The sequence below is a fragment of the Leptosomus discolor genome, chromosome 1, assembly GCF_034619465.1.
Source record: "Leptosomus discolor isolate bLepDis1 chromosome 1, bLepDis1.hap2, whole genome shotgun sequence".
Lineage (NCBI taxonomy): Eukaryota > Metazoa > Chordata > Aves > Leptosomiformes > Leptosomidae > Leptosomus > Leptosomus discolor.
In genome coordinates, this window is record NC_141391.1 from 181419002 (window position 1) to 181446901 (window position 27900).

The 27900-nt window shown below is 43.5% G+C and overlaps 1 protein-coding gene across 4 annotated transcripts in view; it reads right to left on the reverse strand.

Moving 5' to 3' along the window:
- Window positions 1-24544: 24544 nt before the first annotated feature.
- TBC1D30 (TBC1 domain family member 30) overlaps window positions 24545-27900 on the reverse strand; it is a 60463-nt gene continuing 57107 nt past the window's right edge. For 2 of the 4 annotated variants that reach the window (XM_086472182.1, XM_086472188.1), the window contains 2 exons: window positions 26898-27104; window positions 24545-25334 (listed from right to left, as the gene is read on the reverse strand). In XM_086472182.1, the coding sequence (XP_086328308.1) occupies window positions 24553-25334; window positions 26898-27104 (989 nt within the window). In that variant the 3' untranslated portion in view covers window positions 24545-24552. Of the gene's footprint in view, window positions 25335-26637; window positions 26695-26897; window positions 27105-27900 lie in introns of all 4 variants that reach the window. The other 2 variants (XM_086472174.1, XM_086472196.1) reach the window with 2 other exon arrangements.

The window sequence follows — 27900 nt, forward strand, 5'->3', positions numbered from 1 at the left end:
ATGTTCGGATGGAGCCTCCTGTGCTTTAGTTTGTGCCCATGGCCTCTTGTCCTGTCACTGGACACCATTGAAACGAGCCTGGCTCTATCCTCTATGCAACCTCCCTTCAGGTATTTGTATACATTTCTGTGATCCACTGTGAGCCTTCTCTTCTCTAGGCTAACGTGTTGGGTTGACCCCAGCCAGCAGCCAAGCACCCAGATTGCCACTTGCCCGCTCACCTCTCCCAAGGGACGAGGAGAAAATAGAAGGAAGACATGAAGACTTGTGGATCAAGATAAAGACAGTTTAATAAGTGAAGCACAAGCTGCACACCCAAGCCAAGCAAAATAAGGGCTTTATTTGCTACGTCCCATCAGCCTCCTCCTGCTAAGCAGGACCTTAGCATGTGTGATGGTTAAATCCCATCTGTGTCCTCTCCCAATGTCTTGCCCACCTCCAGCCTACTGGCTGTGGGGGCAGAGTGGGAAAAAAAGAAAGCCTTGACCCTATGCAAGCACTGGTCAGCAGTAGCCAAAACACATCTCTCTTGACAACACTGGTTTAGTCACAAATCCAGCACCACATGGGCTGCTATGAAGAAAATTAACCCCATCCCAGCCAGACACAGTATAGCTAAACAGTCTTGGCGCTTTCATACTTTCCTCATAGGAGAGATGCTCCAAACATCTCTGTGGCCCTTCGCTGGACTCTCTCCACTATGTCTATGTCTCTCTTGCACTGAGGAGCCCAGGACTGGACCCATCACTCCAGGTTTGTCTCGCCAGGGCGGAGCAGAGGGGAAGAATCACCCCCCTCGACTGGCTGGCAGTGCTCTGCCTGATGCAACCCAGGAGGCTGTTGGCTGCCTTTGCCACAAGGGCACATTGCTGCCCTGTGGTCAACTTGGTGTCCACCAGGACCCCCAGCTCCTTTTCTGCAAAGCTGCTTTCCAGCTGGTCAGCCCCGAGCACACACCAGTCCCTGGGGGCTGTAAAACAGCTACCCAAGGTGGCCTAACAAGAGACGTGGTACCGCGGCTGTTTCTTTAGTGGGAGGGCTCATAATTTTCAAGCAAAAGAGAAAAAAAACTGTCCCAGATACTTGCTGGATACTTTCTGTATATGAGATGATGACTACGTGTAAAAAAGGAAACTTCATCACAGTTTCTGTTAAGGATATAGAAAGCAGACTTACATCTCCTGGCTAGGCACTGCCTACAGAGGGTTCGACCTACGAGTAGCAGTAAGGTTCTTTTTCTTTGCATAGCTTCAGAGGATTTCTGCCAATTAGAGAACCTGAAAGTCAATCTCTGTGTCTAGCATGTTTTGCTTTGTACAAGCTAATTCAGAGACCTACAAAAGTATATCAGGATTTGCTGGCTATTGAAAAAACTTCATGTCTGATTTTCATGAGGTGTGGATGGTTAGAAAATGTTTTATATTGTGTCTAATTGATACTATGTCTATGGCAAAAGAACTGAAGTTTTGGTGAGGCCAGAGGTTTGAATGATGATTGACTCCTGTAGGACCTATCTGCAGTATTCAGGAAAGAGAAAGAAGTGTTTCACGGATCTCATGCTGCAAATATGAGTTTTTCCTTCATTTCTGAGAATCATAGGCAACATTTGAGTTCAAGTGTTACATCCAACATGGGAAGGATTTAGATTTAGCCCTCCTGTTGACACAGAGGCCATTCACAGAAGTAAGAGGTAGTGGCAGTTTAGAAGCCAGTGATTATGAATTCATTACCTTTGTTCTGTGTAACTAGAACAGAGTCCAAACCAGTAAACTATATACATCCTTGGGGCTTGGAAAGGGCCAACTTTCTACCAAGCTGAAAACAATTGACTGAAGTCAGTTGGGAAATGACTGTAAAAAGAAAAATGTTAATTAGGAGATATTTAAGAATATTTCACTAGATGTTAAGAAAGCCACAATACCACAACTGGGAAAGAAGGCTGTGCTGGTTACAAAATAACCTCACTTAAAAGAAGAGTAAAATTAGCTAAAAACATTTAAAAAGAAAAAAAAGAAGACATTAGTGAAAGGATGAATTGATAACAATGAATGCAGATTAGGAACTATGAGCTGTAAAAAGCTAGTAGGAGAAAAAAAGACACGGGTAGAATTTTATGGCTGTCGCGTCTAAGAACAAAAAAGGACTTTCCTTAGTAGACCATAACGGAGAAGAAGCCTAACCATGGTGCTGGTTTATTACTGAAGATAAGTGGTGACATTGCTGCTGTAGAGGACAGTGATTTATTCTGTCTTTGGGAAGAGAGCCCATGGAGAGCAACTGTTTCCCAACCCCTTCACAAACACATTTGACCTGGAAGACCTAGGTCCTCCCGTATCTAGACTTTAATACTCCCATATCTAGACTTTAATCCTCCCATACCTTTTCTTGTCTCTGTTTTCCCTTTCTGCACTTAACCAGTCACGCTCAGTTCTTTTCCACTTTCTACTTCAGTCTCATGTCATAGGCTACTGACAGGAAAACAAAACACGAGGCTAACTCCTGTCCTTACTCATGCAGCCTTCATATAACTTTCCTGCCTTCAGAGGACTCATCTGAGTTTAGCCAGCACCATTTTGAAAGAAATCTAAGCCCTCGGCAAGTGTCTGCTGACACCATTTCTTGTCTAGCTTCAAGTGGTGCCAGGAGAGCCACTAGAGCTCCCGAGATCCATTTGTCCTTTCCCTTACCTTTCCCTGACCGCAATGTATAGCCTCCTTTGGAGAAGGTACTGTAATTAATATTGATTCGGAGACACTAGCAGAAAGCAGATCCTGCTGCAATTTTTTAGACCTCAAGGCTGTAAGGCCACTATGTTGCTTTATATTACTAACGACTGGTTAAAGTGTCATAACAGTGCCAAGGGAACATCACAGTGCATAAGTGAATTAGAAGCTGGATAAATTAGTTATAAATGAAGGTGGAAGGATCACTTTCAAATTACTCTCCAGTATTGCAAGGTCCTCTACTCAACCCAGCTCTAGTTAACATTTTTTCGGCAATGACTGAATGAAAGAAAACGGGAGATCGAGAGTCTCAGAAACCACACAGGCAGCAAGAGGCATTATCTGAGTCCTGCGGGGAGCAGCTAGATCTTATCTCCTCTGCCAGTCAGTGTTGTTGGTACCGTTCCTTCCCACAAAATCCTGTAGGAATCTGGGGTTTCGAATCTCCTAAACCCTGAGTTCCTCATTTCTGTGGCACAGCACAATTCACAGGGCAGATGAGGGAAAAAACGCCTGACGGGACAGGAGCTCCCCAGGACACATCTACAGGGCTGGGCCTCACGCAGAGCCCAGCCACAGGGCTTCTCACGCTCCCTCAGCAGAGAGCACATGTTTGAACCCAATTTCTTGCACCTTTCGAGGTTGTGCCATACCGCTGGGGCACAGGCTGCTCTAAAGTGGGCTTCTCTCAGCCTCTCCTGTTGAAATAGTTTCTATTTGCTTAAATTAATTGTTTAGACAGGACTAAAAGCACAGAAATTCAGAGATGAGCTGTGAGAATAATTAAAGGCTATCTGCAGTTAGATTAAGGCAAGGTAAGCTGAAATTGTATGTACATACCTATGGAGTACATCTGCTATTGGAAGGTGCTTCTTCTCTGAGATGATGTTAGGGAACTCCATTTAAATAAATTCAGAAAATAAGGCCCACCATCCTATTAGCATGACTGCCATGATCTGAAGGGATTGTCCATCCCTGGAAATCAGGCTTTGCAGAAGAACAATTGCTGGTTTTATTTCCTCCTGTGGTCTGCTGTAGTCCAAAGGGGGAGTCCTTATGACTATGTTAGACAGGGCATCAGATGAGATTATCACAGCAGTCTATTCTAGTCTTATCACGTATGGTGGAGGATAACAAACAATTCACCTGCTGATACCTCTTACTGAAGAAACACTCCACATTTTTTTTAACATTTTGTAGATTTGTAGATTTTCAGGCTCTTACATGGTTTACACTCAGAAATATTCCCAGCTATTCTGATTCCCCAGGCAATCTCCCTTCCTCTCTCTCTCTGGCTTCCCCACTTGTTCTTCCAAGGAAAATGTCCTTCATCCATTTTTTTGTTAAACATTTAAAGTTTGTAAAGAGCAGATAAGAGAAAAAATAACCTTGGGTTTGGACTAAACTGACCAGAAAACTGAGCAGAACTTTGCCAGAAATATTGGACAATTTAAATAGATCATCTAGCTGGAGACTCAGGGTGCCAAGAAAGGGAAATAACATGGCTGTCTGCCTCCTTTTCAAATCTGTAAGTTGGATTTGTAAATCACCAAATGATAATGAAAGCATTTCTGAAATTTTGGAGGGAAGAAGGGAAGGAGAACTGTCAAGACAGGCTAATTATTTACACTTTCACAAGAACAAAGGGGTTCAAAGCAGTTAACCTGGATTAAACCCATAAAATGATCATTGCTTTGAGTTTACAAAACCACAGCCCACAGACAAAATCCAAATCAGTCGTGCTACAAACAGAATGACAAAATCTCACAGAATGGTAAGCACCATCCCAGAAATACATGGACGATATAAACTCTGCTGACACGCAGCAGGCACCCAGTAAAGACCCTTCTTTGAAAAGGGTCTTCTTGGGCTGACAGTCACTAGGGTTGGTTTTTTTTTAATGGCACTTTCACAATTGTTGTTTGCTGCAGCGGAAGTTCTCTCTCCTCAAGAATGAAAAATTTCCCTGTTTTTTAAAACCTTAGGGATGGACTGTAACAGAAGGCGGCCAATAAGCCACTTGACTAAGCCTGACTTCTCCCTTTTCACTTACAGATGGACTTACTAATGTGGAAATATCATGACTCCATAACAGCCACAATACTCATTAACCTTTAACAAAGAGTAAACAATACTACATTTGTGCCATTGGCATCATTTACGCAGTCTCAAGGACATTGAAAGCTCAAAGCAAAATTCTCTTATTAATTTCAGATGACGATCCCTACTCAAGTACTCTCCTTTTCTACTGTGGCTGAAACTCCCCTTGAAATCAGCAGGGAATATCTGCCTCATCAGAGACATAGTCTCACAGTCTCAAGCCAAAATCTGTATCCTCTGGTGGATAATTCACCAGAGACAATTTTGCCTTTAAGTCCTCAAATATCCCAATCTTCCTATGACTACAACAGTTTTATGACAAGGAGGACTCTTCACTTGTTCCAATGAAGAACTTTCAACTAAATTTTAAAGAAATCACGAAATCGTTACCAAAAAAAGCACTATGGGGTCGAGAAACTGTCTAAGCTGAGGGAAATGAGTCAAAGCTAGAAAAGAACTAAACCTGAAACGTTGCATTTTTAGAAAATTGCACACAATGTACATATCAAAGGGCAGGGATTAGAACAACAGATTTGTGCTAAGACATGCTCAGGAGAAGTAAGTTTATTCACACAAGACAGAAGACCATCCAGATACTGTGAAAACGCAGAAGATTATAACTAACATGCCAGAAGCATGACTGAATGCAGAACTCTCAGAGATAGGGCATATCTTACCATGAACTAAATTATGTGTTTTTCAAAAGTAAATAAACATATATAAAATTGATAGTTCCAGCTTTAGTACCCAAGAAACAAAATGTATAATTAATCAGACACTGGAAGGAACAAAATCCCACAATTATTACAAAATTGTAAAAGACAGTGCCACTTACGGACTTAACCACTAGAGATTACCAGCTTGTACCCAAGAGGAATGTTTTTTGTTTTGAATTGGTTGTTTTTGAAGAAAATAAACAATTTTTATGGTTGTATGTGAGCTTGAAGATGACAGTGGCTGGGTTTAGCTTCTTGTTGGCTTTGGCTTACTGTGCTGTACTGAACAAGTCAATTAACTTCACTATGCTTGTGTCTCTGAAATGATAAAAGATCAGTAACTTCTAGCTGTGCAGCCTTCAGCCTGGACTGCAAATTCTTTGGTTGTCATTTACTATCCATATCAGGCTTGCCATAATAAAATGCCAATTTTATTGATCCTTTTTGGTGCCGTAGTATACTATAGCTAAAGCAGTAACAGTAAGGATAACAGTCATGGTATACAGAGATCTATACACTCTCCAGCTGTGTAATTCATTCCTTAACAAAACGAGCAAAGAAATGACTGTTCATTTTTTGTATTTATTTTTTTACCTTTAGAGTAGCTGAGGTAATGCTAATAACCACCAGTAGCCTACTCAGTGATGACTGCTGGTAATCAAAAAGACCCTGAAACAGCTTTTATAGCAGATAACTCTCCAGGAATATCTGTCTCTACAAGAGGCATGGACTAAAATACAACAGCCCATACTACATTCCTGTAAAGACTAGCTATAGCAGCTGGTTGATGAGACAACTGGCTAAGCAACAGTGTTAACAGGGTGAGTGACCTTCCTCCATCTGTTCAGAAGCTATTTCCTTCAGTGTTTTTATCCTATCTGTTGTTCTGTTATACACTTATTATGCAATAATTAATTAAGTATTTAATTATAGGTTTCCACCCACAGCTATCATTAATCATAATGGGAATGACAGAAGGTGGTGGAGGAGCTGAAATGAACACAGAAGAGCAGAGCTAGAAAAGAGAACTGGGAGAAAAGCACTTGGGTAGAAAACATGAAAGGAAGAGCTCCTAAGCGGAGTTTGCTGCAAATGCAGTGGACACCTTTAGGGGTTCCACCAAGAACAAGAGCTCTACCCCTGCCAGGAGGCAACAGGAGAAGCAGGAAGAGAAAGGAGTGGAAAATAGCTAATTTTGTAATTATTCAGGGTCAGAGGGAAGAGATTTAAGGATACAACATAAATTCATTAGAACAGCCCTATTGGGTTAGCCCAGGGGTTCCCCTGGCCCAGCCTATGACACTGGCCAGAGATACTGGGGAAAGAGTTTAAGAACAGGGTAAACATAGTGCTATTTTCCTGGTGTATTCTCCAAGTGACCAGCAGCCCTGGAGACAAAGGTGAAGCCTTCCAGCTAAGTTAACTAGAGAAAATGAGCCTACCTGCAGGCTCTGCTATAGAGTTTTTAATGGCATCATTCTCCTGGAAAGAGCAAAACTTTCAGAAGACACCTGTTTTGTAAGAGATAGATCAGTAAGTTTTTATCTGAATCTGAGCTTTTGAATCAAATGTGCATGGTGGGAATTACAATGGGAATCTAAGAACAACACCCCACGCCACAAAAATAAAGATTTGCCTGAGGAGTCTGACTTAACTTTGGGAAAAGCCATTAGCAATTGCTGTGCTTGAAGGTTAAGATCAGCTTGAAAGTTTTGGAAAGGAAACTAGGGACTGCTGCAGTGCCCTGAACCAGCAAACCACAGGTTCATAGAAACATACAAAGGCAAAGTATAACTTTAAAAAAAAGTGAGGATTAATTTGCAAGAAACAAAGGGACAGATTGCACAGGGTAAGGGGATAAACACACTCCTAAGCAACATCCAGCCTTTGGATATTGCCGTTTTTCCAAGAAACAAAACCAGTTTTCATCTCCATATACACCTAAAAGGCGCTAAATCGTTCTCTGCACAGTGCCGTTACCTGTGGTTCAGGAGATGATTGCTTCCAGTAACTAGACAGTCTTCTGGAGTATCAGTGAGGCTTGACAGGGGGGAAAATGTCACTCTATCCTTAGAAGCAGGACCCAGGAGAAGGGCAGTCATTCATCCCATATCCTTGTCACCAAAGTGCCTCAGTTACTCTTGGGGGTGGACAGGCAATGTCATGAACCCAGCAGCAGGGTAGCCACTCTCTGTCTCTGCATATCCAGGTTGGAGGAAGATCAAAGCTCCTGCATGTCTAAGGTAAGGATTTAGACATCCACAGATGGGAGGAGTAAGCAAGCAAGGGTATCTGAGATACAAAATTAAGTAAGCCCAGGCTTCTTCAGCAAAGAAAGCCTATAGGGGTGCTCAAATCTATTGGTAGGCAGGTGTGACTACCTATCAGTTAGGTACATCATACAGAGTGGAATGCACCTTTGTATCAGATCCAAGGAGTAATTAGATATGCATGGTTTTCTCTTAATTTTCCTTCGTCTGTGCTGTTTGTATTTGGTACCTCTGTTTCTTATTCTCCACTTCTCTTATCCTGGCTGGCGCCAGTGTTTGTTTGGAGTACGGTAAACACCAAGACTATCTATAGACGTGGGGGTGGTGAGGCACTTCCACAGTGCCCAGCATAACCACTTGTTGTGTACAGAACCACACAGAAAACAAATCGCTCCTCCACTTCTCTGCATGAATATCTGTGCCTCGGTAACTCTGAGGGAGAGAGGGGTAGAGGTGTTTTTCAGGGACAAGTGTTATAGAGGTAAGCATCCTGAAAAAGTGATAGCAAAGAGAGGACATGAATTCAGAAGGTGCTATGAGAACCTGCAACACTGAAATTCAGTAGGAAATTTTCCAGACAGAGCAGTATTTTCCCACTCTTGTAACTGGATGAAATTTCTTTAAAGCTGATCCCAAAAGGATGCTCCTTGAGCTTACAAGCCTGTTGCACCTGTACACCCAGCGCAGCTCCCATGTGCAGTAGCAGCACGTCAACAATGCAGAACACATCAGGAACTCCTTTCCTGAGCACTGAGAAAAATCAGCTGCTAAATCCACTGCTCTGTATCAGCTTCTTCACTGTGTGAAACATGAGCCCCTTTGGTGTAAAGTTAATGGAGCCTTTGGTGTCTTAGAAGATTAATCTAACAGAAACCATACAAATACTATGCTCATTGGTTAGTGTTGATCCTTCTCTCCTGAGAGATGTAGAAATCCTTCCTGATACTCAAAAGAGCCAAGTGCAAATCCCACACCAAGAAAAGTCCCAAGAAAATGTAGTTAAAAAACAACCTACTTGATGCTTTGTCCTACAGTCTTTCATCATAGTTTTGGCACAGTTCTGGGTGAACTTCAAAAAGCACTATGTCTTTCTAGGAAATAGGACACCATCTATAAATCCATCTACAAAACCCAACAACTTTACTTCTAGTCCCGTGTGACCAAGTCACTATAACTACACAGTAGATGTTACTTAAAGAAAATCCAAGAATTTTCAAACTTATGTGGACTAGTGTTCAGAAAGAGAAGAGTGGAAAGGAGAGCTGTGCTGGTTTCTCTTCCAGCCGTGGCTTGACACCTGAAGATATATGCGGTGTGATGCAATGCAAAGGCTCTTTTGGAGGGAGCTCAAAGCAGCATAAGATAAGCCTTGTTGCTCACTGTGTGATCTGCCAGCTTTTCTTGGACCACAGGGTGGGAACATCTGGTCTAGCTCCTTACAGAGGCTCCTTGCAGTTCATTTCCTAGAACAAGAAAGACATTGAGGTGCTAGAGAGAGTGCAGAGAAGGGCAACAAAGCTGGTGAAAGGCCTAGAGAATAAGTCTTATGAAAAGCAGGTGAGGGAACTGGGGCTGTTTAGCCTTAAGAAAAGGAGGCTGAGGGGAGACCTTACTGCTCTCTACAACTCCCTGAGAGGGCATTGTAGAGAGGTAGGTGCTGGTCTCTTCTCACAGGTGATTAATGATAGAACAAGAGGGAAGGGACTCAAGCTGCACCAGGGCAGGTTTAGGCTTGACATTAGGGAAAATTTTTTCACTGAAAGGGTTGTCAGGCGTTGGAATAGGCTGCCCAGGGAGGTGGTTGAGTCACCATCCCTTAATGTGTTTAAAGGTTGTTCAGATGTGGTGCTTGGGGATATGGTCCAGGGATGCACTTGTTAGAGTAGGGTTGATGGTTGGACTTGATGATCTCAAAGGTTTTTTCCAACCAGAATGATTCGACGATTCTATGATTCTAACATATCTGAAACAAGTCTGCTTTCCGGAGTAGTCTCATAATTTGTTGTTTTGGGGTGCTTAAGAGCAAGGCTCCTGTTCTAGAGAGGGGAGAGAAAGAGAAGTTTTGCAGAGGTTCCAAGCCTCCCTGCAGCAGGGAGCTACAACTGCCCTGAAAATGGTGACAGGGGATATTTGTCCTCAGAGCATCCTCAGGTACATGTCCCTGCTAAGGAACCCCAAGCAAAAAAAGGAAGACTTGTTTACATAATAAAGACACTCTGGTTTAGCCAGCTTGGTGTCAAGGTGCCTGGCAAAGCTCAACAGGCAAGCAAAACAGGGTAATATGTAGGAAAAAACTGAATAATTTGGTTTTGGTTTTGTTGTTTGTTTGTTTGGGGTTTTTTCCTATTATTCTTCAGATTTATTTTCTTTCCTTTCCGTTTCTTCTACTGTCATGTTACAGGACACCTCCTACTCTGGAGAAATCTTTCCTCATCTCCTCTACTCAAATTCCAGCCATGCCTTGCAATAGCCTTTCTCCTCTCCTGTCCCAGGGGTGTTCCTGGCAGCTTGTTAATTAAGTAGAATCTCTGTGCTGATAAATTTCCTGTCAGTGCTATGGTGAAATACTGAATAACATCAGAATCTTCTAAACTGAACAAATAGTTTGATCCAAGTCAGAAAGCTTTCTGTTGAACCCAAGATGCCTGTGAGCAACAAAAAAAAAAAAAAAAAAAAAAGGAGAGTGATGGTTTCCTGCTGAAGTCCCAGCAAATAGTTGACTGACTTACAGCTTACTGCAGAAACGAAGGGTAAAATTTAATGCAAAATGAGAACTTATATACCTATTTTTCTTCAAACTAAAAACCACTCCATCCCTTCAGGGCTTCTCTGTCTCTTAATGACTTCCTTATTTACTTGATCTGTGTATTGTAGTGTGGCCAGTCACATGTCAACTTGTACATCTTTGAGCATCCTAACTTGGGAAATTGGTTCAATTCTGTCTTTGTTAGAAACAACACTAAACACCAGAAAAGCATGAGTATTTTCTAAGAAGGACCAAAATCTACCTTAGGTTTCAGGTGAATCTGAGAAGCTATTCTGTGGGCAACTCAAGTTTTTGTTGCGCTGAGCCCTCAGCCTCCAGTTAGCAAAAGCCAGGAGCTCGTCCATTCTGTGGGTACTTTAGGGCTCAGACGAACCTGCTCTTTACAAGGAGGCACTCCTATATTGTGTGCCAGGCAGAGGGAAGGACAAACTCCTCCTCCCTTCTCTAACAGTCAAGTTTAGGGAGCAAAAAAACCCCACGCTCCTCCCAAAAGTAAAATGCCAGAGGATTGGGGTGTTCCAAGTCAATTAAGGAGGTTTGCTGGGTTTTTTTTTTTTTTCTTTATGATATAGAACATATGATTTGAGTTAGATCACATAATGTAAACATTGTAAAAATAGAAACTGAAAAATCACAATGTATCATTAAAAATGCGAGTGTGAGGTGCCGTCAACACTGCCAGATTTTTTTTTTTATTGCACTTTCAGTCAATCTAGTGAAATCCACCCAGAATGTTTCAACCCCTTTCCTTACAAAATATTAGTCCACTTTTCCTGTCAGCTCTATACTCTACTCTTTGGGACCAAATCGGCCCTGTTTCAATCAGCTTACACCTTTGTACACGTATAATTTGTTAGTGATTGAGGTGCCAGTAGGCAATGCTCAAAGTCACACTTCCAGCTCCCCCCTTTTTTTCTTTTTGCAAGTATTAGAGCTCTGTGCAGCCCTACAGAGACCTTCCCCCATGTGGCTCTCCAGCTTTCCTACACAGAGCTCTGTGACTGCCAGATAAAGGGATTTTGCTCATCAGCTTCATTATGTTTTCCCATTTAGCTCTCAACAGCAGCAAACAATAGTCCAGTTTCTTCTAAACTTTCTGCTGTTTAGCACTCTGGTCACAGACTAAAACCTGATGTGGTAAATCAAGGTGGCCCAATGGCAGCTGCCACTGGGGCTGGCTGGCAGTTTTGGGACACTCGGTCCCCGCAGGCTTTGTTATTGATGGGGCAGTCCCTGGCTGGCTGGATCCCGAAGGGATGCTCCTTCCCCACAAATACTCTTCCTTTCCCTGTTGTCCTATTCAGCCTCCCGCAGCTGCTGCTGTGCTGTCTAGGTCACGGGTCTAAGCCACTACAGGATGTTCTGAGGATAAAGCCAGGGAGGCAGATTTCCTGTACTTCAGCCTTAAAATCATACTTTCTGGTGAGAACATACAGAAAATGCAGGAAAAGGAGGAGCATGCCTGCTAGGGCAGTGTTCCCAGCCTCAAGAGCAGCTCCATATCTCCTCCAAAGAAAACAGCAACAGCATAGATGGAGGCATCCCACAGACCAGTTGTCATAGCTGAAGAGCTGGGCAGAACCCACAGCTCAAGCTGGAAACTTGGCCTGATTTAATGGTATGCTATGCCCACAGAGAACAGGCAAGGGGCACCTTGCTCTCAGGTCTCAGCTCCCTTCAATAAGCCCAAGGATCTTCCAAACACTGAGGGAAGAAGGAGCCCATCCTTCCTCAGCTGAGGCCACCATTTGAAGGCTGCTAAGGACCTGAGCTGACATCCTCTTTCCATCCTGAGGTGGCCTTAACTTAAAACAAGAGCCTGTTGGGCAAGCAAACTAAAAATCTGCATCGTGGCAGCATTGCATATGACTTCAAACGTGAAAGAGAGAGCCTGGCAATAGGTCCCAGACAGCATACTCATATTGCAACACTTATTCTGAGAGTAATAACTTCAGGGTTAGAGCATATGAGGCATCCTCCACCCCAGTCCATCTCTGCATGGGAGCAGTGAGCAAAACAACATGAAGAATACTTTTCATCTGTAACGATCTACATATGTGAATGGCAGAGTTTGAAAATCATGTGGGCACATGTTCCGCCTGACAGAAAAGCAAGCGGGACTTACCCTCTGTTCTGTGATCCTGGATGGAGTTTAAAAGCTGGTGAATAATCAAGATACTATTTAGCACTCCCATTTCCAATTAGTCAGTCCGTTGTGTAAGAAAACAAGAAGATAAAAGAAGGAATTCCTTTTTATTTCTACACATATGTGATGGCTCTTTTCATCATCATCAAAGTACCTTCATCAAAGCTTTCCATACTCTCTAACAGGACCTCAGAGCAGAACACACCTCTGAAGGAAAAATAACTGCATTTCACTCACTCACTGTTCACATGGTCAGTTTTGACTTCAGCAAAGTCCCAGTGCCTCCAACTTCTCTGAGCAGCGCTGAAAGAGTAACGGTGAAATACACTGACAGTGAGCGATTTCAACCTGCAACTAGTGCTGCAGCAATGTTAGCTGCGTACTAATTCCCTCACATGACTTGTCTTTTACTGGGGTGATTCCAGCAAGTGCCAAAATATAGTCTCAGATATGTACTTTAGATGTTTTCTAAGAGAGAGAGGCAGAGCATAGGTCTCTGTGCAGGAAGGGAAGAGAAAAGCCATGCCCACCCAAGCCTCCCCAAGCTGGAGCCTTGCTCCTACCCTCCTTCAAGCTTCTGCAGTTTCCGGCTCATCTTACTCTGAGAAAAGTTGCCTTCACAACACAGATCACTTATTTGCTGCTGTGAATTGTAATAACCACTAGTCTGTCTATTTTGAAGGACAGCACCATTTTTCATGTCAAAATGCTAAGAAATCACACATCGAGTCTCCAAAAGCATCCAGATTAAAAACAGGGATAACAACTTTGGGAGAACTTTTTCCCTTCTGATGTCCAAAGTTTTGGGAAAAACCTTCTCAAACCTAAGAGAGCTAGAAACACAGTGTGCTCCTTTTGGTTTTGCAAAGAAAACTGAGCAGGAGGTTTGGGGTTTTCTTCTGTATAGCCTGATATTAGCAGCTAAGCCTCCAAGAAAAAAGACCAGAGAAATTGCCCGTTGACTCTGTATCTAACTGGGAGAGCTTGTAACAGAGAAGAAAGACCAAAAAAACTTTGATGAGGAGAAAAGCAGACATGAAGAAAAAAAAAGTTGTGGCTGGTTCATAACAGGAGTGTAGGTGCCAAAAATGGCCTTGTTCATCACCAGATGGTGCACTCAGGTTCCTGCAGCGTACTGGAACAGAGATAAATCATCCAGCTCTTTCCATAATTTCCCTTGGAAGCCTGGCGACACATCACAAAGCTTGTTCAAGAGTAAGAAGTAATAAAAATGAAATGGAAAGCTGGATAAATGAAACATCACATCCAGGTCAGGTACCACTGTGCAGGTTTTTTTATCAGCTCTAGAAAATGCTCTTGATCTATTTGGGGACGAAATAAGGAGGGGGAAAGGCAGGCAGGCAGGGAGGGAGACAAGATAAGGCAGGCAGGCAGACAAGAGGGAGGGAAGGGAGGAAGGAAGGAAAAAAGGAATAGAAAATTTTCCGTCTGCCAGCTTTAACAGTGGTGGTACCAACCTATTTGCCATGGAGACGCTGCAGGAGGGCATAAATCAAACCCAGAATATTTGTTTATGTGGTAGCTCCTTTCCTGGAGACCAACAACAGCTTGTGGGATCAATAGTCAGCACCAAGCGACACTGCATGGTAACTTACTAGCAGGTGAGCATGGTGAAAAAAAAAAATCACCTGCCCATATGAACTTTGTAGTTACAGCTTCATTTTGGTAAGGATGCTTCCGATCCACTTTTTTCCTGATACTGAGCTTCAGCAAATACCAGCCTTGCATGTGTTTATAGTGCTCTGGTCCCTCTAACATACCATCGAGGGCTGCACATGGCTTCAGGGACCAGAGACCAGCACCTTCTCTGCAGGCTGCTGCTTGAGGTGTCATCACTTCACACACTGAGAGGGGAATGGTTAGAGTAAGCTTATTATTACTTTAATTCAAATGGCAGCAAATGCTCACCATACAGACTGTTAATACCTGTAAGGTAACAAGCTAAATGCCTGATGCACTGTGGGTTCTTGAAGGAAAAAGGTATACAAAAATCTGTGTATTCAAAATATAGACTAGGAAAAAAAATAATCTCTTCTTGTACTTCCTCACTTACCTATCCATGCTGTCCTCCCCAAGTCCCATCTCGGAATCACTACCCACCTCAGTTCAAAGCACAGTCAGTCTTTCCCTTAGCCAAAGGTGCCCAGGTCTCTTTTCTGTACTCACTGGAAAACAGAAATGGAGAAGCAAGTTGGGAAATGACACAGGAGATTTACTATGGGTTATCCTTAATATAGAATATATATTTAAATTATGTCATTGATATCTTTCAGCCTTTTTTCATTAATCTAAAGAAATAAATGCCAGGTTGAGATTATTCCCTGCACAGGGCTCCATCCTGTTTTCACGTAATTACTGCAGAATGTAAAACCTAACCACATGCAGGTGCTGGGGTCCCGATCTCCCTCATCCATATGAGTGACCACATCTCTAGGACAGAGTTTTTCCACTCTTCGTGATTTGCAGCCTTTCCAGTGGATGCACAGACCCATCTATAGCTATTTTTTAAAAAAAAAGATTATGGCCTGTAACGTTAAGAGAGATCAACGCCTTCTTTCCCTTTCACCCTCATGAAGCCACAGCCCACAGGATGAAACCCATCCATCCTGTGTAGATCGCATGGAACCATGTCCCCGCACCCTGGCACTTGACTTTGCATCTGTGGTGTCACCATCTCAACAGGAGGCACAGGAAATGCCCCCGTGTACCCTAAAACAGACAACGCCTAACAGCAAAGACACTTACTCATCAGGATGAGAACTGTTGGTTGGAACTGTTCAGGCTCAAGGACTCTGGTCATGGACATCACTGGTCATACAAGATAAAAACAAATTCTGAGGATAAAAGTAAATGCCTTTCTTTGAAGCATATCTCAAAATGGAGATTAAAAGCAACCAATTGCTGAAGTTCCTCAGACATTGTCAGACTAATTACACTTGGTCAGAGCTAGAAATGATTGTACTCTCTTTAGGCACATCTTGATTTAATGACCAAAATCAGTCCATTTCTGGCTCTGCCCAGGCACATCGAGATTTGTCCTGAGCTGAAATTCATTATCAAATGGCAAGTAGCAGCTCTAGGTGTGCCAGCCAAATCTCAGAGCTAATTAGAGTCAGTTTTTCTGCTTGATTTGACTACATTTTTGCTCAATGTGGATTAGCCAAGGGACACAGAGATGACATAAGTAAAGGCAGAGCTCTAGGTTCTCTGGGAGTGCTGAAGCCAAACAGGGAAATTTTACAGAGCACCAAGGGCCTCGTTACTGTGCAGAAGCTGAGCAGGCGTTGTGGGGTTTTTTTTGAGCGTCTTAGTAGCATCTTGGTCCTGTTTTAAGAGCCTAAGTCCTTACATGGATTTAGGATGTTTGTTTTCCAAGTGACCTGCATTCAGTTGGTGCTTTTTTCCTGGCAGTGAACTGGCTGGTGCCCATTCAGTCAGGCTGTGTCAAGCCTGTGTGTTGCAGCATGTGTCTGGTCACGAAGATTTGCAGAGCACACTCCTGAAAAACTGAATTGTAAATCTAAGGTTCATCTGGTTTTGCTGGGATGCTGGCTATGGCTGTGCCTGGGGCACACGTGGACCTGAGAAGTCAGTACTGATTGCTGAGGACAGGCAGGTGGACCGCAAATTCCAGCTCTCATTGGAGGCAAGTAGTTTGTCAAGGCACAGGATCCACATTTGAGAGACCTGAATGTGGCTTTTCTTCAAAATCCAGAAGATTGAAACACTGGTGGCTTCAATAGTAGGGTCTCCAGGGCAGGGCAGCAAGCTGGCAAGTACTTGAGAGGAGGTACTCATTAGTTTAGCCATGTTCTGTTCTTACAGAAGTTTGATAAAAAGATATTTTTTTCCTTCAAACTTCAGCACAGAACAGCTCGGCTCCAGTATTTATGATAGAAATATCTCAGCCGATTCATGACTGGCAGTATCTGGTTAACATTGCTGACCTACTCCTAAGACAAAACAAACCTTTACAAGGCATCCAGTGAATCTGGCAAGCATCCTTCACCTGCCTGCCACCTGAATTGTGTTTGCCAGCTTGTCCTCCAGAGAGAAAATTTGTTATACCACTAAGAAGGAGCCTTTAGAGTGTTTTAATGCGCTGCTATGGGCACTGTTTCCAAAGACACACCGTTGGCTCTCTCTGTACTTTGGGGTCCCTGCGCAAGGTTCACAAACTTACTACGAGGAGTCAAATAGAGCAGAGAGGCCGCAATGTGAAATCAAAGGTGAATGGCCTGGAAACTGCTCCACATCTGATTGAAAATGGAAAAGGAATTGGAAACACTAAGCTACGCCTGTGTTTCCGTTCACTGGAATTGCAGCAGGGTTGTGTTTGCATGGAGCACCAGTGGCATCTAGTGACCGCACCTAGAAGATCATCACCACGAACACACAAAGACACAGCGGGGACTGAGGCCGGGGGATACACCACTGACCTGCTGGTGGTGACGGCTGCAAACCTGGTCTAACCCCTAGCAGTTAGCAATATTGCATCTTTGTGGTCAGATATTTTAGCACTTTTACAGAAGATGCTACCGTGTCTTGCAAACTGCAATAGCGAAATCCCCCAGCCAGCCTCTGTCCGTTACACCAGCCTGGAGGTTCAGCAGCAGTGTGGGTACAGCTTGCCTCTCACACGATGGCAGAAGAAGCATCTCTTTGGCATAGGTAGAACAAACACTTTGCAGTCTGGATGAAAACCAGTGACTCAGTGCTGGCTAGTGGGGATGGAGAACGTGTCAGGCAACACCAAGTCATCTGTCCCTCTGCCAAGCGGACAATAGTCCTTCTGTTCCCTCTGGAGAAAGGCCTCTTCTCCAAGAGTGCTGGGGGCCAGACAGTGAGCAGTATTGTTGCAGCTGGGTGAAAAGTTTACTAGTACAGGGGAAACAGTATAAAAAATTATCATACACAGTAATCTGGAGTTCAAAAGGGCATGATGTCTAATGCAACTGACTGGTAGTGTGAGAATGAGCAGAAGACGATCAGGTTTACAGCTGTATTTTGGTGTGGATAAAACAGAGCAATAGACCCACATTTATTAAAAAAAAAAAAAAAAAAAAAAAGAATCCCAGTTTCATGAAAAGGTGTCATTAGGAGAGTAAGGAGAGCTGCAATAATAAGCCCCCATCGCGAAACAATTGCAAGATTTCTGACACTACCCGTGGTGCCCTGGTAAGGCTTCACTCAGCTCTCCTCTCCCTGAGCACACGTGACTGATTGCAGATGAGCTGTAAATCACTGGCCTTTCAAGGTTTTAACACTGGACTCCTATACCTATGCTGGATGGTCGCTAGAGACCTTACTTACTTTTCCTAAGAATAAACTTGCTTTCTTCTTTCTGGCCAAACCCCTTCCCTCCACAGGTGTCCTTGTGGTGTATCTGCACTGACTGGCTCCTGCCCTGGACTCTGGGCTGATGTTCGTACCCATGTGTCATTTGGAGAAGCCACTGGAGCCATTAGGAAAGGAAAGCAAGGTACGTGCACGCAGGCAGAGTATGTCTGAATAGGGCTGAAAAACTGGTCAGGGACTACAGCCTGTGTGGGCTGTGTGAAGTGCTGGACCCAGGTTTCCAGCCATGTCTGACCCTCTGAGGACCTGGGAGCCTTTCCAGCTTGTTCCCACCTGGATCCCTCCAAGCCAGGTCTGTGGTGTCTCCCCAGCAAGGGAAGGCTGGTCAGCCTGGAGGGGAGGAATCACCATGCAAGCAGAGCCCACAGAGGCAAACCAGCGCACAGCAGGAATCACATCTACTGTCCCAGGCTCACATTTTTTTGGTGTTTGTTGTTCTTTTCATTCCTGGCCACATCCTCATTATTATTATTGTTTTCATGTGAAGGAGGAAATTTTGCTACTGAACCGTTGTTTGTGGTCCCTGCTGTGCATGCAGCTGCCCCGATCAGCACGCTGCTGGTTTGCTGTGGATGAGCCGCTGGCCTGGCCATCCACCTCACCTCTGCATGATGTGCACAACCCAGACAAAATAGGATGACCACCCCAAGGGAATGCTGTTTCTGGGTGAACCATGTTCCTACAGGACTCCGTTCTTGGGTGTTTCCAACCATTAGGGGTCACAGAAAAGATGCTGGGCTAAGCCAATCAGTATGGCTATCCTTATTGTCCTGAAAACTCTCATCAAACACACAGTCAATGAGCACAGGCAAGGGTTGAGAGTTCACAAAGGAAAAGCACAAGTCAAATGTAGAGAGGAACAGTTGCAAAAACAATTATTGAGTGCTGCCATGCAGAAAGCACCCCTGTTGCTCCAGTATTCAAAAAATGAGGCACCACTCAAAAAATTTCCCCATGTCACCAACAATTATAAAATATTAGAAAACGAACAAGTGATAATGAAAAACTGTACACACCCTTGAGAGAATAAGAGTGATCATGTGGCAGCCCTTTCTACCAGACCAGCAGGGCTGCTGCTGACAAACCAGCTGTGGAGCGTTACATCCCAAGCACTACTGGGGGCTGAGCAGTGCATGCATCCACCAGACCCCCTGCAAACTGGTGCAAGCCATGCTCCGCACACACGCACACACACAGGCTTGCAAAGCCTTTGGGCTGAGCTGGCAAGCCGTCTGCACACTGCAGAGCTGCAGATAGCACGCTGAGCTTCACCGGGGGCAGCACGGCCACATCCACCCAGCAATGGCCTGGCACACCTGCCAGTCAGCAACACTTACTAGACTAGTTTTGGGGCAGTGTCATCATAGCTACACCCTCCCTGCAGAGCTGGCTCAGAGCACAGGCCGTGGGAAATCAGGTGTGCCAGCAACAACAGCCCATGTTTTACCCCTGCTGGGATTTGAGCGTTCGCTCCCTTTTGGACAGTTCGCCGCGTGAACCGAGACACAGCAAACCGCACTGGAGGGCTCTCTGGTGGTGTCTCCATCCTGCTGGGGCGGGCTGGGAACAACCACTGGGCTACCAAGTGCGTGAACAACAACATCATGGGATGTTGCTCCTCGCTGGCATCAAGCAAGTCCATGATCACTTTGAACACAACAAGAAGGATGGGCAGGGAGAGGTGCATCACAGATTCAATCCTTTGATTTGTCGTTTATAAACAAATAACCTAAAGAGAAGCACAGGCACTGAGGAATTTGCTTTCCCTCAAAAATTCTTGCACCTTTTGCCTGGATGGGTTGCTCCTTTCCTCCTCTCAACCTCTCCACCCACCTGCATCACCCCCTGTCGCGGTTGGGACGGGACATGACAAGAGTATGTGTAAGAAGGCGGTCTTTATTAAGTTACAAAAGCCAAGACGGCTGAGATGGCACAGCAGAAAAACCATACCCTTTTATAGCCTTTCTTATCTGTCCAACAGTTCATGCACTAGGGCTGTTATAATGATTCTCTCAGTAGCTCTGTCCATTCACCTGTATTCACACACTGATTGGCTGGAGCTCCAACTGTATTACCCACTTCATCTACTGTTCTCTTGCCCAATTTCTGCTCTGGGGTATTCACTTGTTTAGTCCCTTATTGCTCAGTCTCTTATCACTTCCTCAGACCTGTTTACAACATTCTTCATCCACTTCTTTCATCTTCTCACGGGTATACTGGGATGCTGTCGAGGCCAATTTCAGCTTCCTCAGTCAGGCTATCCCCAACAGCCCCCCATGCCACCACCATGCCTGCCTGCTGATTTGTGGTAAGCCAGTGCGGTTCAATACAGTTTTATCAAAAAAAGACTTGGAAATGTTTGTGGTTTTTTAAACCTGTGGTGAGCCAGTAAGTGCTGTATGCTGCTCGTAGGATGAAGCACAGCTGAAATGGCATCCTGCATGCTGGGGGAGGCTGGGTCTAAGCACGAGCTAGCGTGACATGGTCTTACACTGCAAACCACTTCTGTGTCCTAAATCATGTTAAATATATTGTGTCAGCCAAAGTCAGCTTGTGCAAGCCCTGAAGGCTCTTCAGGCTCTTCAGTGGGGAAGGATGTGCAGAAGGTACCCTTCACATGCCCACTTTCCTGCAGCGCATTGGATCCACCCTTCCCACACATGACCCCCCCAGAGGAGCATGCCTTGCCTTCCCAAGGATGCTGTCACCAACGCAGAGGTGTCCAAATGCAGCAGTTCGTGGCTGCTTGAGAAACCAGTCACCCAGCCAGTCCCTGCTGGCTGATGACACACGGGCTGAAGGTGCTTGTCTAGGATGACTGCGCATCTCAAATCACTCGCAGGGCTTCATGACAACCCCCTGCCTTGAAAAAATCAACTGCTAGCAAAATGCGAGTAAAACTGGAGCAAACAAAGCATTGACAAGGACAGAGGCAAGTCTTTGTCTCTTTATGCTTCAGTGGAGCTGGTGTCAGATGGTGACGTTGGCTCCCTGCCACTCAGCCAGGTGTGACTGCTGCCTGCGGACAGGCACCAGGCAACTCATTGCAAGAAGGTCAAGGAAAACTACGGAGTGGTGAAACCACCCCCCTTATTTCTGTATGAAATTTCTCATGGTTTAAAACACATGTGGCAGAGATCTGAAACAGATTTAAAGTCTCTCTTGAATTTTGAACATGAACTTTTACCTGAATTGGAAATATCAGTGCAAAGAGGTGGGGGTCAGCCTCTTCTCCCAAGTAACAAGTGATAGGACAAGAGGAAATGGCCTCAAGTTGCCCCAGGGGAGGTTTAGATTGGACATCAGGAAAAATTTCTTTACTGAAAGAGCGGGCAAGCATTGGAACAGGCTGCCCAGGGAGACAGTGGAGTCACCATCCCTGGAGGTGTTCAAAAAACGTGTAAATGTGGCACTTAGAAACATGGTTTAGTGGGCATGGTGGTGTTGGGTTAACGGCTGGACTTGATGATCTCGGAGGTCTGCTCCAACCTAATGATTCTATGAAAGGGCTGTATTTTGTTTTTGTCTGAAATAATGTTTTGTTGCCTTTCTAGCAACCACTTACATTATTTTGAATGGATTGTGGTAGGATTTCTGTTAAGTATACAAAATTGTATTTTCTCTGGCGGCAGTTGTGGATGAAATCAATTGTTTGCTGCCTGCAATTCTGAAAAAACTTATTTCTACCATCTATCATTGTTACCCCCAAAGTGCAGGGAACTTTGAATAATCTCAGAACAGCTTTGGACCTGTTTCCACTTGCAGGACTGTGTGTGCTCAAAATGGAATCAATTGCCCATCCCTTGAGAGCTTCCATTTGATGACAGTGACACATATTCTCAGGAATAAAAGTCGATCTGATCCTAATGAAATACTTCTCAAAAAAAGACTCGAGGATTTCTAAAAAAAAAAAAAAAAAAAACAACAAAACCAAGAACAGACAAAAAGGTCATTTAGTCACTTGGAAGAGAGCATTAATACAAGGAGGCCTCAAGGAGAACAAAATGCAGAGGTTTATGGAGCAGACACTCCCACCATCATGCTTCCCAACGCCCTCAGTGATGCAATGCCACTCTTCCAAGCACAGCTGCATCACCAGACCTCGTTTGCTGAAGGGACGCATTAGGGAAAAACAGTTGGAAACTGCTCTGGAGTTTCCTGATTCTCTGAACCTCATCTTAATGTTCCACCTCAGAACCAGTGATGAAGTTGCTTTTGCTCTATGTTCAACAGGCAGATTTCAGGTAGAGAGTGAACATCCTTTGAGGTACTGAACAGCTACAACAACATTCAGTTTTCTCATCTAGCAGTATTTAAATAAAACTTCCTGCAGCAACATGCACTGAGTTGCTGTGGTTCCTTCACCTGAATCCTAATGGTCCCAGCGGAGTACAAGACCCTCAGGACACACTTGTCAATTACTGATTAGGTCTGAATTGCTAGAATTCTATTGGCATTTCTTTGCCCAGACCAGTATCTGTGCAAAGCCTGCCAATTGTCCATTGCTTTATCACATCTTAGCATGTTGAAAATTCATGCAAGTACTTGCAACATTTTAGCAGATTTTGCAGAATGACAGTCTTTTTATTTTTACTGGTTCAGTATACAGCCATGTGACACACTGAAGCTAAGAAAAATTGGGGAGAATGATTCACAGTAAAATTTTCAGAAGTCCATTTCTTCTAAATCAAGGCAGAAACAATTCTCATACAGTCCATGATCAGTGACTAAATTCTACATTATTTTAAATTCACTTACCATTATAAATATTATTAGTGACAATACCACTATAACCTGAAAATAAGTCAGGGGCAAGATCTGATCTACATCTGGTTTATATTTATAGTGTTCATACCTGTATATTATTTTATACGCATACACTTGTATAAAACAACAACAAAATAAAACTGTCCCCACAACAGTAAACAGGGTATATTGTACAGCTTATAAGTTACGGTATACAGTAAAACTGGTATCACATCCTATAGGTTATGGAATACATTAATAAATAGACAACAATATATTAATTTGCAATTTTAACAACAAATTTTAGAAGAGGAAGTAAGATATTACATACAATCGGGCTCATTCATCATTACTGCTTTTACTCCAATTTAAAATAATGGCACTTTCATGTCATGGGAAACTTGGAAGCAATAAGGTAACGAATCACAGTCAATACACACAATTCAGCAGAGCTGTAACATTTGAAGAGCAACCTGAATTTCTTGGAGTTTAAGTGCTTGATTTAAGTGCTTGATTTTGCAACCCTGAAGCTGAATTATCCACATTTAGTTTCTCTGCCTGCCTGTTTAATATATATATATTAAAAAAAAATTTACTTGTCTTACGGTATTCACCAGCTTTGCTTTTTGATTGGAAGGTAAACACTCAGCTTATTGCTTTGCCATTGCTCTTTCACACCAAACCAGAACCAAGCCATGGAAGCCTGTGGCAGTCCTATGGATCCATCCCACTTAACACAGTGGCTCCCGTGCTGGTTTTTAATGATAAGTAGCACCCTAAGTATCTAATCACTCTATTTATATCATTTAAAACTCTAAACTACTTTGGAACATTCATATATTTTACCTACTGCTAAGTTGGCAAATATGATTTAATTATAAGCCTGTAATCTAAATAACAGCTTTTAAATCCACTGAAGCCAAGATGTGTCATAATATTCATACAACTACACATATAGTTGTACCTAATTCCTAATTTTGCAGTGCTGCAACTCTCCAGCAGCAACAGAAATGTATGTATGTACATATGTAACAGAAAAGGTGCAAACCAGTGTTCTGGATGGACATATGTCTGCTATTCTCATGCTTATTGATTAAATCTGTATTAAAAACAGTATCAGCAGAGGACTGCTGTGGGAACAGAAGCACAAAATGCTGCTCAAGAATGTCTGAAGCCAGATGGCCCTGTAGGTAAGTGGTAGTGTCAGACACAAAGTGACACTTCCGAGTGCTAGGGCTGCTTGTGCTTCTCTTAGTCATGGCTTCTCCAGCTACTCACAGAGCATGATGATGAGGTCTAATGGGGAAGCTGCGTAACAGTCATAAAAACTGCTGCACCAGACAATCTGTCCTTCGAGCTTTGAAAGAGACGGGAGGCAGCCATGGGGGGCTGAGGGGTTAAAGGCAGCTGGTGATTTTCTGTCCGAGTTAGATTTAAAGAAACAGTATGCTTCACACTGCAAATCAATGTTTATTTTACCACAGAACCATCAGAATCGACAATAGGGTGCCAGAGTACATCTTCACTAATTATCCCATAACAACACGGGAGCACAATTTTCAAAGACACATATTTGTATATCTGGTAACCACTTTTGTCCCCATTACTTAAAGATTAGAAATGCTTTGGGACACACACACTAGAAAAAAAAAATAAGCAATACAAATTTTTTGTTGCTGTCAGAAACAAAGCGCCAGGCAGCATATCATCGTTTCCTGGTCCCACTGTTGCCACTGGCAGACTTACTGAAACTTCTGCTCATTTGTGGGAAGTGTACGGTTGGCGTTCTTTCAGTGGGGCCGTACAGCCCTAAATTCCTGGCCGTAGCTGACTTTCGAAGAGGCTTGACACTGGGAAAAGGATTGAAGACTTGTGGCTTTGGGTTCCCAGGCTGGGGAGATTTAGCCAGGTTTCCACTGTCGCTGGATGAACTGGAGGACTCTGATAAACGTGGCTGGCCGGACGGAAGGGATGTTGACTCAGCATCGGTTTTGTTATCCGATGTGAGTTCCAGTGCTTCCAGTTTTAGCTGAACCACCGACACGTTCGTACTGCTGTCTGTAAAGACGGGCTCAGACGACCGCCGGTCAGCTTGTCGAGTAGTCCTGTCATCCAAACCACCTCCTCCTCTTTCTCCAAAGTCAGAATGTTTGGAAGTCTCCTCCTTTGCACCCGGACTATTTGTCTTACAGCTCTCGCTCTGCTCATCTATTAGTCCTATGGTATCCCCATAGCCCAGCTGGCCTTTGGCCCTAGCAATGTTCTTTCGATGAACTCGTATGTGAGTGCGCCACGGAGAGTTCAGTTTTGTTTTAAGATCTTCTTGGGGAATGGGAGACATCTTCCCTGTAGCATGACTTGGGATGTGAATAACAGCATTTTTGAGAGATCTGTTATTCAGTTTCATCTTCTTTCCTAAAAGGAGGTGGTTTATCACCGGGGAATGGTTTACCTGAGAAGGGAGGAGGCTGGTAACTGGCCCTTTGTCTGAAAGAAAGCGTTTAAAAAAAAAAAAAAAACACAGTACTGTTAAAGAACAAAACAAATTGATGTTCTAACGATCCACCACCAAATTTGATGCCTTTCTTGAGGTATAGCAAAGATTTGTAGGACTGACTGCTACTAAAAAACAAAACAAAACATTCCATTTCTCTTACATCTTGGAGTCAAACACAAAGCTGTACTTTTAAAATAAAGATGTCCTGTCCTCCCTCCCTGCTTCTTACCTATGGATAAGTCCTAAGGCAGGAATACCATGACAAAAACAGCTTCTCAATTTTTGGAATTGCACTGTAACTGATAGTTTAACATTAATATCCTCTGATCTTCCCCCTCTCCTTCATTTCTCTTCCAACCGCGACAGGCAATTCAGTCCCTACACAAGGTCAATCAAATAAGCCTCTCCATGAGGCTTGTATGACCAGACAATGAACCAATGTATTTTTAATGGATAAACTGTACCAACTCTTTTCTATTAGGTCCTCTTATTACACCAGAGCAGTAGACTCAGAATTAGGTAATTAGATGACAGTTTGATTAAATCACAAACCCAGCCCTGCATCACGATTAGTAAGATTAGAAAGGTTTGTGTTTGGGGGATGGGGGTTGGCAATCCTTGGGAATCAACATTTTACTGTTTGCACTGTTTCTGCTGGCTACAGCCTTCATTCAAAGCAAATACTTTGCCAATATTAAAACAAAAAATTTCCTTGCAAATTATGTTAATAAAAAATTGCAGCTGTATGTATTCAAACGCTCCTGCTAGGACAAGTTAAGACAATCTAGAGGAGGAACAAAAGTTCTCCGTTCTGCATAGTTCAATGCTGACTTAGAAAGATGACACTTAAGTGGGAAGGAATGAGTGGGGTGGGCTGTGTTCAGCTTGCACACCCACCAAAACCTGCAGCTGCAGTGTTCATACTAACCCCTGCGTCGTTAGGTTTGCCAATTAGGGAAACAGACTCCGTAACACGGAGTGCTAAATAACAGACTGATGTCCTGCTCAATCCTCACAGCAGTATCATTACGGCCAGGCAAACTGTCAGCCACAATGGAACATCTCAGCCAGTTCTTCAGCTGCATAATTTGCCATGCCCGGATGAACGCAGAGGAGTTAGGACAATATGGACCAGCCAGGAATCTGCCTGTCACTTGGTCTGAAGTGACTTATCTCCTCATTTCACTTTTTCCAGTGCATCGGTATGTCAACTCCAAGAACGCCAAGGATTTAAAGCTTTTAATCAGAGAGATCAACACAATCAACCCAGATAGCAAAGACACTTTTAAATACCATTGTTCAGCTGGTCCCTGGGACCTAAAAAAATCCCAGGTTCGTCATCTTCAGATCCTGACAAAAGAAGAAAAAACATCACCTTCTCATTTACAGTCTGTATGAAGTGGTACCCACTTTACTACTGATGTGTTCTACATTCCACCAGCCTCTCTTGTTTTGCCTATTCGGTTAAACGTAAAAGAATGTTATTTGCCTTGTCTCCTATGATGAAGTTTGCTTGTAATAAAATCAGTAAATGAAGTGTTTTGATATGTTACCTGCTCTGATATACACATGATGAACCTGCTGTTGCTGCTTCTTCTTTATCCTGGAATATTGCTTTTTCAGTGCATTAATATCAGTGGTCATACGCTCCATCATCATGCTGTTGAAAGCAGCATGATACTCGCTTCGGCAAGAGTCTATTGCTCCTGGACTTAATTCTGCAATGTTACTGGAACCCAGACTTTGTTCTTCATTCTGATCTGCACAGAGCGGGAATAAAGAGGACACAAGGCGTAAATTGGCATACTCAAGAGCTCTTCCGATTATCTACAAGGAAAGTCTATGTCCAATTCCTATCGTCTTATTTAACTGTAGTCTTTAATTAAAATTTTATTATAATATGCACATTTAACAAAGCTGCACTATTTATAATAAGTATTCAATTTCTAGAGCTACTGCTTGAAAATAGCATGGGTTTGAGGGGAGTTTAAAGATTACAAAAGTCAATTAACATAGCAGTGCAAAGTTGTAAGCACAGTTCTTCAATTACCCGAAAGTACATCAAGCCATCACTAAAGTAATTCAGAAGCTGATTATTAAAGACACTCAGCTGGTCAGAGAGGATGCCAGCAATGCAAGTTACAAAATACAGTCAAGCAGGCACAAGATTAAACAACCAACCTAGCGATAGCAGCAAGAAGCATCAAGAAACAGTTACAGCACCACAGGGAGAAAGCTGCGAGTAGCAACAAACGGGGTAGGCGCAGAGCAGCTGAGGATCAGCCAGCTTGAGAGGGTCTCCGAGCTGCAGAGCAACAGTAGCCGCACCATTTATTTTCACAGCTGTCGCCGATGCACCACCAAACTGGCACTCCAGGGTCAAGGGGATAATTCTTTTTCAAGGGATGTTTGTTTGTCTTTGGCTTAGCCTGCAACAGCAGTTTGATGTTCGGGCTAAGTGCTAGCTGGAAGCAGCAGGTAGAGACTTACAGTCCCTCAGGAAGGGAAAAACAAAACACGACAGCAATCAAGAGGAAAATTGCAGCTTGTAGGTCT